Below are 13,345 nucleotides of genomic sequence, written 5' to 3'. Positions count from 1 at the left end.
TACCGTCAAAGTGTAAAGTAGCCGGTCCTGAACAAAAAATGTATGGCGCACTTTTTAATTGGATACAGCGTTTTTGGCCTAGACAAGAGTTTTGTTTTCGCGTTTTTGGTTTTTTAGGTCAATTTTAGATTATTTCAATTTGAGATAAAAAATTTTGGCAATACCGTCAAAGTGTTACAATTTTTTTCTTACAATTTTTAGAATTAGATTCCAATTGAACTTCCATCACGTTAGCGGACAATATTTTTTTTCCACCTGCGAATTTTGACATTTTGCTTTTTTCATTAAAGCTCGAGTTTTTGATTTTGGAGAAAGCTGTGAAGTCTTTATTACGTTAGTTGATAACACTCGGTAGTAGTGCTTAATTCTTGTATTTATCAACCTTCTTCTCTAATTCTTTTATTTTTTTTTTCAATTTACTTTCTGCGAGACGCTGCTTTTTAATTTTTTTACTTTTTTTCTTAGCCACTTGACGCTTTAAGAACTTCGAGGGTGTTATATTAATTTATTTCTTTTTCTTGTTTTGTCTATAGCGATATGAACTTTTCTTCCACTTTTCTCGTTTTTCAATCAGATTTTGAGGTGATCGTTGCACTTTATTTTTATAACATAGTCTTCTTTTTTCTAAATATTCTGCTCTTTTTATAGGATCTTCATTGATTTTTGAAATCAGTCTTCTCTCAGCATTTTTCCTCTTGCACCGCCGCTCTTCCTTTTTATTTTTGTAATCCGAAATTTTATCTACATTTCCCATTATTTGTACTTTTTAATCTGGAAAGAAATAGGGAAAATAATTGGTGGAACTTTGTGGAAAACTATGGAGTATTTTATGATAATTTATGAAACATTTTTAAAAATTGAAAATTTATGAAATTGATAGAAATTTAAAAAAAATTTAAATGATCCATTTTTGAAATTTATGCTGTAATTAACAATCAATTATCAAGCATAATTGAAAAATAAAAAAAAAACTTTTCGGAAATTTATACACATTTATGCTGTAATTAACAGTACTGGGGACAGGTCATACCATGACGTTTTGGCATCTTAAAACAGCTTTTTAAGTAAAATTCTAAACTTTTAATTAAAAACGACTATGGGCTTTTGTTTGTTAACATAGAAATTAGTTTTTCCGATTGGATTTATTGCAATATGTGCAATTGATTTTTTAAAAAATACGAGGGACATTAAGTTGTACGCTACGCGGAGAATCACCCAAATAAATTTTAAAAAATCCTATCTTTTGGAGGATTTTGGGGTCACAGGATTAGAAATTCGATGCTAATTTTCAAATTCGGCACAGAGCCCAATGTAAGATTCCACGGCCGAATGTGAGGCCCACAGTAAAGAAATTAGTTTTCTTTAATAAAACCCACTAATTTTCAGTATATCCATTTCGTAATCGTTATGAAATTCTGGGTTAAAACTTGTACTACAAATGCCAAAAATATTGGGTGGCCATATTGGGTTCGCCATTTTGAATTTTAAAAATTTGACCTCAAATTCGGATTCAGCGACCCTAAAAACACGGAGAGAAGAGATTTAGTCTATTCTACTAAACACGTTTAGTCCAGATTCTACTAAACAGCGTAGTCAGAGGGACTACTATAGTTCTGTCACACAAAAAAATTTACCGACAGAATAAAAATGCACAAATCTGATTGGTTGTCCACAATTAACCAGATTGCAGACAACCAATCAGATTTCTACATTTCGTTTCTGTCGGTAAATTTTTTTCTATCGATAATCGTGTAAATTTTTTTACTAAACAGTATCGTTTATTTAACTGAATGTTTAGTCCGTCCAAAATGAACGATACTGTTTAGTAGATTTAACTGAGATAGTAGTAAGATCTACTAGGTTAACGGCACCAGTGAAAGAACATTTAAGGAAATGCATACTTTTATCATTTATTATTTTTGAATGCAGTTATTGAAAATTTTTTTACCAATTTTTTTTCGATAGCTAATTAAGTGTAGAATGCGAAGGTCATATTTAATTTTCATAAATATAAGATGTTAATTAAAATTTTAATTAATAAGTAAAACATACCTATTTCACCAGTGAAAGAACAAATTGTCTAATGAAAGAATTTTCTGCATCCAGTGAAAGAACGATGTGAAATATATATTTAAAATATATTTAAAAAATATATTAATAATTTTTATTTAAATATTAATTTTTAAGAATATTATTAGGACTTTTTAAAAGTACTTTACCTTTAAGGGGACTTTCTGGTTTAGAATTGACAAAAAAGGAAGGTTTTAAAACTTTTATTGTAAGAACAGTATTAAAGAAATTGTAAAAACTATTTTTGGACATTGTAGCACATTGCGTAGAGAAAATTTAAAAAATATGTTTGAGTGTATTTAGTTCAATTTCATAGCTGTAGGTGGTGTCTTCCAAAAGATACCTTTTTTTGGTACGTTAGATTCCGGGCAACCTGTAATACATAAATTCAAGTTCCAAACGGGAATTTCTTCATAAGGATTTATTCTTGTGCCTAAACCTCAAAAACGATTTTTTTTAAAGGTTTTTTTATTTTTTATGTACATTTTTCTCAAAAACTCGCAAAAACGCCGTGTTTTTGGGTTAATTTACCGCCATATAAAAACACAGGGGGTAGAAATATGAGTTTTTAGAGGTTTAGGCACCAGTTTTTTAAATAAAGAATCGAAAAATTTTTGGGATTTCAAAATCGGTTCGGTAGATTTTGAGAAAAGCTCTGTACCAGTTTAAAAAATGAGTTTTTGAGAAAAATGTGTTCAAAGTTTTCATAACATAATTCATTGAGTCATGAATATCAAACAACTTTTTATTATAACAGAACTTCGTATCCCGCTGTTTTTGGGGTCGCTGCTTACGAATTTGATGTCCGTTTTGGAAAATCCAAAATGGCGGATCCAATATGGCGGACGAAAAAATATTCACAATTAGCAGACTCAAAAGGCCACAAGTAACCATTTTCAACTAAATTTAATTAATTTCTTAATCTTTGTCCGCCATATTAGATCCGCCATTTTGTATTTTTAAAAACTGACATCAAATTCGTAATCAGCGACCCCAAAAACCCCCGAGTAACAAGTTTTAAGCAAATCCGGTTGAATTTTTATTTTTTCGTCCGCCATATTGGATCCGCCATTTTGTATTTTCAAAAACTGACATCAAATTCGTAATCAGCGACCCCAAAAACCCTCGAGTAACATGTTTCAAGCTAATATCAATAAAAGAGGAACACCAAATATGTAAATAAGATAACTGTAGATTGTTGTTGAAATAGATACCGTCATAAATATTGTTATAACTTTTGTTTTTGTACATATTTTTTAAAAAACGTTTTGGGACAGTAATTCTATGATACTATGGAACATTTTTAAGCAAAAAAAAAAAAATCGATTTTTTTGAAATTCTAAACCAGAAAGTCCCCTTAATGAAGTACTGCCAATCTAGTTGCAATTTATTTTGACAATATTATTGTAACCTAACAGTGTTAACCTATTTGATTTTGACATTTTTTTGTTTATGACTTCAGACTATTCGTTGAAGGTGTTCCTTCATTGGATTGCATTGGAACCAGTGAAAAAACATTTCTGTTCTTTCACTAGTAAATAAAAAAAAAACCCCAATGACGGAATTTGCTTTTCTTATGGCAAATTAATATTTTATTAGCTTTTAAATGAAAAGAAGTATTTCTAATACACAAGATAAATTTAGTTTAAAGAAGACCGACGATTTAAGGCAGTTTAAATTAGTTAAATGTGAAAAAAGAACCCGAGGCGAAATTTAAGGCCTACTTTACAAGGAGTAAAGTAGGGTTAAACAGACCCTCCTTAGCTTCCTCAACTAGTCGCAAATTTCCCTTTCTTCTACGTTTGGATTCAAAGTAGGGTATAAAAATTGATTAAAATATTGAAAATTTTGAAATTGCTCTAATTCTATTAATTTTTTGAAAACGCTTCAAAATATGTGACGTTCCATGAGGAAAGGGACCTTAGCTGCAAAAAAATGAAAATTGAGTTTTTGATATCAGTCGATAGATCTTGAGTTGCTCTTTCAGATACAAAAGTTAAAAATTGTACTTTTCTATTTAGTTTTTTTGTTATAAAGCATTAATCATGACCATGTTAATCGCGTTCCAGCACGGACTACAGAAACCATCCCCACCACTTCTACACTAGTATACTTGTCGTAAGCGTGAGCTGTAGGAACGATGTAGTAGTAAGGTGGTGGGGCTGATTTTCGATGGAGGGTCTCAACCAATCAGGGACGCTCTACTTTAAATACCTTTTCTGGAAAATGCGTCTATTGCAGCTAAGGTCCCTTTCCTCATGGAACGTCACATATGTTAATTCCAGTTTTTAAAGGGTAATTAAAGAAAAATTGTGTGAAAAAAAAATTCATTTTGCTTTAATCAAAATAATTAAAAGAGTATTTTTTTTGTATTTTTTTGTACTTTTTTAATCGAACTAGACCCTCTTTAGCTTCCTCAACCAGTCGCAAATTTACCTTTCTTCCATGTTTGGATTCAAAGAAGGGTCTTGGGGAGTCTACAAGATCCAAAAGAGGGCCTATTTAGGTTCTAAGGGAAGCTAAAGAGGATTCAAATTTCGCCTCGGGAAATAACGTGTCAGAGAAGAGTTCTTATTCCCGTGTAGAAATTTCCCTAAGTTTCCATAGCTAAAATTTAAGTTAGTAGGTTTCTTGTAGGGAAGAATTAAAGGAAATAGTTGGGCCCCGGGATTTTCTGTGACGCTCGATTCTGATTAGAAATTGTTTTTTTGAGATGCCCCACAAGAACCCTACGAGGCACCCTTCAGGAAATGTCATTTTTTATTGTTTCTATTTAATAATATTTTTAGGTTACATTAAATTTATTATTTAATGTAAATAATACAACTGAATGATTAAAAAAAATCGTAATAAATATAATTGAAACATATTAAAATAATGATAAATTAGAAAAAATATTATATTTTTAATAAAATTGTTAAGCAATATTAACTAATAAATGCTAATTTAAATCCATGAATGCGGTAATTATGTATTTTAAAAATTAATCATTTATTTATACAACTAAATAGTAACAATTTTTTTTAAATACAAAGGATGTTTCAATCGAATATACTTTTTACAAACGATGGAGGTAACTCGTACAAAATTTTAATAATAATTCTAATTTATCATTTTAAACTGTATCTACATTTATTTAATCTGTACGCAAAATATCTTTAAAAATTTTTTTTTTAAATTAACAATAAAAAATTTGCAGTACATTAACAATATAATAAACAAAATAAAACTAACTATAAAATAAAGCACAATAATATTATAAAAGAAATCGAAGTGCAGTTTTAAATTTAGCCGCAAAAAAATGAAGTGATTTCAAGTGGTGTCAATTGTAAAAAAATATTTAATGCAAAAATGGAATCACTATTAATTCTTCGGGTTCATCTACTGCAAATGATAATTGTAGCTTTACAAGTTTACAAGAAACTGACGAAATTGATGTCGTTACAAATTTGTTTGACGGATTTGTATATAAATTTGCTTTTAACAATTAAATACAAAAAATTTTAATAATATAACCTGAAATTATTAATCGCAAAAACGGATTTTGAAAAATCTGGATTCTTGTAAGGTCCTCGTAGGGTCAAGGACGGGAAATGTTTCTGAAATCATATTAAAATTTCTGACGAGAACCGAGCGTCACAGAAAATGTCAGGGCCCGACCATTTCCTTATATTCTTCCCTACCAGATTCTGATAGGTAATAGGGAAATCTTATAAGATCCATACAAGAATCTTACTTCAATTTCTACACGGGTTGTTGAAGATAAATTTGCAACACAACATTTTTAAAAATTATTTTTTATAAAATTTACGTGTTAACTCTCTAGGTATCTTAGATACTAAAGACGTAAATTAAATAAGGAACATAAAAATATATAATTTATAATACCAAATTGCTTATTACACTAATTAGAATGCAAAACATGAAATTTGTTCTTTCACTGGTGTCAGTTCCTTCACTGGTGCCGTTACCCTACGCCCTTCTCTCCGTGAACCTTTAATATGATGATATAAAACTTTTTTTGAAAACTATTTTTTTTTTGGACCATTTTGGGCCCACAAACGATTTTTCTACTCGACTGCGAAGGGTTTAAACCATTTTTGAATTTTGATTTCTCCAGAAAATGTTGGTTCCAATCACATGTTGTTCTTATTATCACGTTTCCAAAATATGAAGTTGGCTCAACTTTTATTCTGATATTGTTTGTCTAATTATTTCTATTAAAAAAAATAATTTTTTTTTTCACGTGGGAAAAAATCTATTTTAAATGTTATTAATTATATATAGCATATATCATTTAAAATTGATTCTCTCTGGATCTTTTTTCTCTCGTCGATTATATTATATATGCATTGGTGCTTCCTTACCCTCTCCCTTGAGACACATCTCCCTCGATGGTTGTGAAGAAGCAACGAATGAACCATCAGTCGTCGTGCGAACTTGATAGAGTTTAAAGATATATAAAGCAGAAGCGTGTTGCCACGAATTTTCTTTTTTCAAAATGTTGTTATTATTATTATTAAAACAATTTGCAATTTTGCTCTCATTTCTTGTAATATTTTCTCATGGCAAATCAGTGTACGATCAACGACAGGATGGAAAATTAAATGTTCACGCACAATTGGACAATATTATGATTGTAATTGCAACTCCCGGTGATAAGGGACCAAGTAGTTTATTTAATGATATTGCCTCGCAAATTCTCGAATTAAGAGGTCTCACTTCTCGTAATAAGCAAGTCTCAGTCGCTGATGAGGAAATTTTAGAAGAGGGAAAGGATCCACTAAATGTGAAAATTTTGAGAATTGAAACCAACGCCGATAATCAAGAAAGTCAAGGCCAAAAATTATCATCATTATTACCATCTGAAAATCATAGTAAAGCAATTGAAATATCAAAAATTCACGATATCAAAGGTCACCTCGATCAAAATCATCATCATCATCATCAATTGCATAAAGAAGAAATTCACCATCATCAGAATGTGGAAAAGAAAATTACATCATCGGATAATCAACAAATTCTCGGTAAATTAGGAATTTCGGGTAAAATTCATTCGCATAAAAATGAAAAAATTGATTCACACACAAACGATGAGAAGAAAATTCATTCAATCGAGAAAGTAAAAATCAATGACGATATCAAAATAATTAAAAATATTGAAAATACTGAAAATTCTGAAAATAGTGAAAATACTGAAATTACTAAAAATACAGAAACAGATAAAGATTCATCGCTAAAAGAGAAGACACCCGAGAAGTTTATTTCATTTGGTACAATAAGTTCTGTAGACGGCAAAGTGGTTTATATTTCTGAGAAAAAACATTCTTCCGACAGTTTAGATGAAATTCCATCAGAAAAGGATAGTAAAAAAAATCTTGAAAAATCCGCTCACGAAGAAATTGGACATGCAAAAATTGAACATAAACCAAAAGGTGATAAAAGTATTTCAACAAAATCATCATCATCATCATCATCATTATTATTAGATGAGAAATTAGAAAATCATGAAAGTGTTCATCAAAATGAGAAAAAAATTCAAAATCAACAAAATATCGAGACAATAATACGTAAAATTCGTCGTATTGCAAGAGGATTAGAAAATTCATTAAAAGATTCAAATTATTCAGAAAAAAGTCGAATGTCATTGAAAAAAGAATTGCCAAGATTTGATAATCTCGATAATATTGATGAGGGTGATAAAAATGAAGTTCGTCTTATTGCTAATCAAAAGTCACAATTATCTTTAAAACCAATTGGCGATATGATTGAAAATTGTGGACCTGGTAGAATCCGCAATCGTTATGGAATTTGTCAATTTGATGAATCATTTAATTAATTTAATAATTTTTCCATTTTTTTTTCTTCTTCAATAATTATTATGTACTCACATTATGATATTAATATTATATCTACATATATACGAATAATATATTCGCATAATAATTTTGTATAGTATATATTTATATATATTTGTGATTTTCTTGTTATTGAAAAATAACAATAATTAATCAAATTAATTATAAATAATAATTTTCTGAATTAATAATTGTTTATTACTATTCGATTGAATATAAATGATTATTAATTAATTTTTATTATTTTCAATTATTATTCAATTATTGATAATTTAATGATTAGTAAATACATAATTACTAGTTATTAATTATCAATGGTTTTTTTTATTACTAGTTAATTAATTACTAGTTGCTCAATTACTTAATTTAATCTGCAAAATGATTTTTATTTTAGAATAGTTTGTTTTTTGAATTTCAAGTATTATTTTCACTACTTTTTTTAATTAAAAAAAGGTTATTCTCAATTTAAGAATATAATTTTGGCTTCTATTTAAAACTATACATATAACTATTTTATTCTTACAATATATAATATTCTTAAAATAAGAATACTATTCTTATTGTAAGAATAAAATATATTTTTTTGAATATTATATTGAAACTGTAGGAATATAAAAATATTCTAAAAATAAGAATTATATTTTTACTCTAAAAATATACTATTCCTAAAATAACAATATAATATTCTTAAAGTAAGAATAAAATATTTTGAAAAGAAGAATAATATTCTCTAATTTTCGAACTATTAAATTCTCATAATTTGTTTTACATTTAAAACAAATTATATTCTTAAATTAAGAGTCTTTTTCGCTATTTTTTTTTTTTTTAATAGAATTTAAAGACAAGAGTGAATGTAGTAATTGAAAAAGCTTTGTGATAGTCAAAATATTATTTATATATGGAAATAATGTATAAAATGTAGAGCATCGAATGAAAAAGAAAATGTGAAATGAAACTTTAAAAATTAGGTAGTACGAATAAAAATATATAAATTACACTCGAGAAGAATGTGTGAATGTGTATTATGCAGTATTGAGTTTGAATGTTTAAACATTTTTTTTCAATCTCTTCAATTATTATTAACTTTTCCATTTTTGTATATTAAAAGGTGTCTCTCAATATTTGTATCCTTCTCCTGTGAAACAAAAAAAAATAAATAAAAAATTTTTTTCGATATCAATCCTTGTTTTTTTCTGTCCAATATTTCTAAAGTAGTTTTAATTTTTATTGATAAATTTCTTATATTTCAATAAATTTAATATATATTAATAATAAATTCAATTATTTATAAAGTTCAATTTTTTTACATTGAAAATTTTATCTATTTAAAAAAACTAAATAAACGCATAATAATTTATATATTTTTCTTTTTCAAATTTATTTTAAAATAATAAAAAAAAATTAACTATTTTTAAAAGTATAGGGAAAAAATATGGAATTCCTTTAAATTTCGTTTTTCAAGACAAATATGGTAATTATATAATTTTTTGAAAATTGCCATTATTTTTTTATATAAACTACCTGAAGCGTGAAAAATAATTTAGAAAAAAAATGTCATTTCTTGCCACTAATCTTATATGGTATATAATAAATAAATATATCGAATTTTATTCGTTAAAATTATAGAGGTAGCATCAAAGACTCTATTTATATTTGTATAAAAAGATCCTCCCTAAGATCCTTATAGAGCATTTATGTAAATTTCTAACTTGTTTAAATTTAAATGCTTTTCTAAGAAAAAATAGATGAAGCTTCCTGGTTTCTTGTTCTCTTACTGCACTTATCGTTAATCGACGTTTATCACGATGGGAGAATTGGAAAATTGGACCTGGCACACAAGGGCAATGCCAAGCAGGAGTCGAAGAGGCTACCTCAGGTCGTTGCACCTGGTCTTTAAACATCCTACAACTTGAATCTTTATCATCTTCTCTCACTTAACGTGACTTAACGTATATATATATATATATATATATATATATATATATATATATATATTTACACAGGAAACTTCAGTTGCCAGACAAGAAATGTAAATAGAAAATTTTCATGGGCGTAAACAAGCGAGGGAATTTTCAAAAATAAATATTCAAATTTTTCATATTATAAATAAAAATTTATACATTTTTTTATTTATAAAATTTAAAAAAATAACTCAAAATCATATTCAATTTAAAAAAAAAAAAATTATAGATCATTTGCTCGAAAATTTCAAATTCTCGAAAACGAGACGTTTATGAATAAGCTTTAAAATTAATTTGTTATATTCTTCATTTCAAAAAAAAAAATGTATTACAAAAGAGATATCAAAAAATTATTTTTGAAATAATCAAAATGTACACGTGTATATTTTGAAAGTCAAGAATAAAATAACTGTATATTATGCCAGAAAAATAATAAAGGAATCCACATATACGTTTCTATGTAGAAACAAAATCGTAAATTCCCATAATAAAATCATACTCCAAATATACGTAAATAATTTCGACTAAACATTTGGAAAATTTGTTTCTCTCTTAATTTTGAAGAAATTTCTAATTATTTTATCGGCAAAAATTACGAAATTTTTTACAATGATATGTATTGAATCCCAGCAGGGATATTAATATTTCTGAAAATCCATGCGAGAGATTCTTAAGAATCATTAAGGTTCCAATTGAATTTTCAATCAATTATTTTTTCGTTTAGAAAAAGCAGTGTTTTGAACTAATTTTTAACATATAGGTATTTTACATTCGCTTATATCAACAGAACACATTTTGTTAAACTTTGCATTAAACAAATAACTATAAACAAATAAAAATGTAATAATATTAATTTATAAATAAAGTTATTTTAAATCTTATTTATGCTTAAATATAAACATAAATGCAATTTAATAAATTAATGCAACACTTCAATTTTACTATAACAATTTTTTGAATCCAATAAAAAGTAACATTACATATAATATTATTTAATAAAATTTAATAAATGTTAAAAATTTTAAAGCAATAAACAAACACGTGTAAAAAACTGAATCCTTGAAACAATATCGATTTGTCGAAAAATATAATAAAGAAAAATTATCATTTAACTACTCTGAATATAAAAAATTAATAAGTTTAATAAACGGGACGCATGAAAAATCTCTAAAATAAATTTTTTTGTTTATAATTTAATATAGAATCTTATTCTGTAGAATATTATTTTTGCAGAATATTAAATTATTAAAATATTAATTTTGCAGAATTTTCATTAGACTGATTATCAATGTTGCAAAAATTTTATTTAAACGATAATTAATTTGCCAGAAATTAAATTTGATCAAATCTTAACCCCTTGACAGTCGATGGCCCATATATATGTCCAAAAAAAATCGTGCCACCTTTGTGATTTTGAACATATATGTCCACATTAAAAAAAAATACTAAACATAATTTAATTTTAGTGTCAATGGATATACCAAGTTTTTCGGTTTCGCTGAATCCAAATTTGAGGTCAGATTTAAAGAATTCAAAATGGCGGACCCAATATGGCGGAAAAATTTAAAATAGATTCGATTCGTTCAAAATTTTTTTTTAATTTTACTGATTTTGGACCATTGCTAAAAACTTGCCAATCATGGGAAAATTAATTTTTTAAATTTACAGTTTTTGGACCATTGCTAAAATCTTGCCAACCAATGGGAAATAAAAAAAAAATTTTTTTTGATTTTGAACCATTGATAAAATCTTGCGAACCATGGAAAAATTATTTTTTTTAATTTTACTGATTTTGGACCATTGCTAAAATCTTGCGAACCATGGGAAAATTATTTTTATCCTAATTTACGGATTTTTGACCATAATCTTTCGAATCGTGGGAATTTTTTTTTTAAATTTATGTGCAATATTTTGAAAAATATTTTGAATTTTTTAAAAATACTTAGGATTTCTTTTTTTCACCCTTAAAGGAACCCAAATTATCAATATTATAAAAATTTATCAAAATAGCCTAAATCGTTGCGGTGCGATCACTTGACGTGGAGTCGCTCCTGAAATATATTTCTTGTTCTTTTTATTAATTAAAAAATTATATCACAAAAAATTTTTTAAGTAAACAATTTTATAATTTTCTGTAATAAATAAAAATTGATTTCTAATCGTTTATCGATAATTGTTTGGTAATTTAAAAAAATTCTAAAGATTTTTTTTTTTTTTGATAATACTTGTTATATTTAAAATACGCCTTTGTGAGGATATTGACCTTATAGATAAAGGGATCGGACACCAGTTCATTAAACCAATGATTTAATGAAACATGAAAAACCTTTTTGAAATTCATTTCACGAAACAGTAAAAAATAAACCATGTAATATAATTGCAAAGTTAATAACTAGTGTCAGCTTACTATATAGTATATATATATATATATATATAGCGAGAGAAAAAAATCGTATTTAATGACTCTAATCTTCTTCCACAAAAACTGGTTTGTAAAAGAAATCTGCATAAGGAAACAAATCCAAAAAGGTTCAGAACACTCAGAACCACTGTTATCCTTTACTTCGCTATACGCAAACACCATATTCAAACGAAATATTTTATATGAATTCTAAAAAGTCCCATCTTTATTTTGACACTGGAAAAAATAGTATTGAATCAAGAAAACCCATTTACTTGTCGCGTATTTGATTAAATATTTTCTTAATCTAAGAAAATTTTACTATAGATTAATCTAAAAATATAAAATATTTCGTTTTTTAATATGGTGTTTGCGAAAAAACCAAGTCTCATTTTTGTTGCAACTCATAATGAGCCAATGCTAAACGACATAGACTTTGTTAAAATCATTTTTTTGCGGTTTGAAAAATGGTTACCAATAATTTTGAGTTCAAGTTACAGATATTTTCTTCTCAGCGATTGTAATCGGAAGTTTACACTTTTATTTAAGACCAAATAAAAGGTTTCAAAATAGAGGTACTCGAACATTGCCAAACAAAAACGTTAAAAAACCTACCAGAATCAGATTTGACATTTGCACCAAAATTTTTTTTTCAAATTTTGTTACTCTGTGACATTGAATTAAAAAAAATTTTGATATTTTTACAGATTATGCATTTATAAAGTAAAATATTCATAAAGTATAAAAGCGGACTCGAATATATTGATGCAGTACCTAACCGATACTAATTTTGTTGCCGGTGTAACTACTTTGACGATATAAAAGCAGACTCGAATGTTCGTACAAGACTGCAGTATTTTACCGGTTATTTTTTATCAACTGGCCTGGTAACAGTTACACGGTTAGAAATCAGACGAGAAGAAAATTTTATCTAACGAAATTCTTTCAAATAAAAATTCTAACTATAATGAATTTTATCAGACAATCATGTGCCCCATTTAAACTTGAATAATTTCTAAAATAATTGCAGTTATTGACATTGGAGAAAAATGAAA

At 26.9% G+C, this 13,345-nt stretch overlaps 1 protein-coding gene across 1 annotated transcript; it reads left to right on the top strand.

Moving 5' to 3' along the window:
- The first annotated feature begins 6,563 nt into the window (after nucleotides 1-6,563).
- On the top strand, nucleotides 6,564-8,014 carry LOC127276765 (histone-lysine N-methyltransferase set1-like). The gene has a single exon (XM_051297416.1). The coding sequence runs from the start codon at nucleotides 6,572-6,574 to the stop codon at nucleotides 7,907-7,909; it is 1,338 nt and encodes a 445-aa protein (XP_051153373.1). The 5' UTR covers nucleotides 6,564-6,571; the 3' UTR covers nucleotides 7,910-8,014.
- Nucleotides 8,015-13,345: the final 5,331 nt, after the last annotated feature.

This window comes from Leptopilina boulardi, unplaced genomic scaffold (assembly GCF_019393585.1).
Source record: "Leptopilina boulardi isolate dan_hultmark-lab unplaced genomic scaffold, ZJU_Lbou_2.1 LbouV2_103, whole genome shotgun sequence".
Lineage (NCBI taxonomy): Eukaryota > Metazoa > Arthropoda > Insecta > Hymenoptera > Figitidae > Leptopilina > Leptopilina boulardi.
This window is presented reverse-complemented; position numbering and strand designations above follow the sequence as displayed.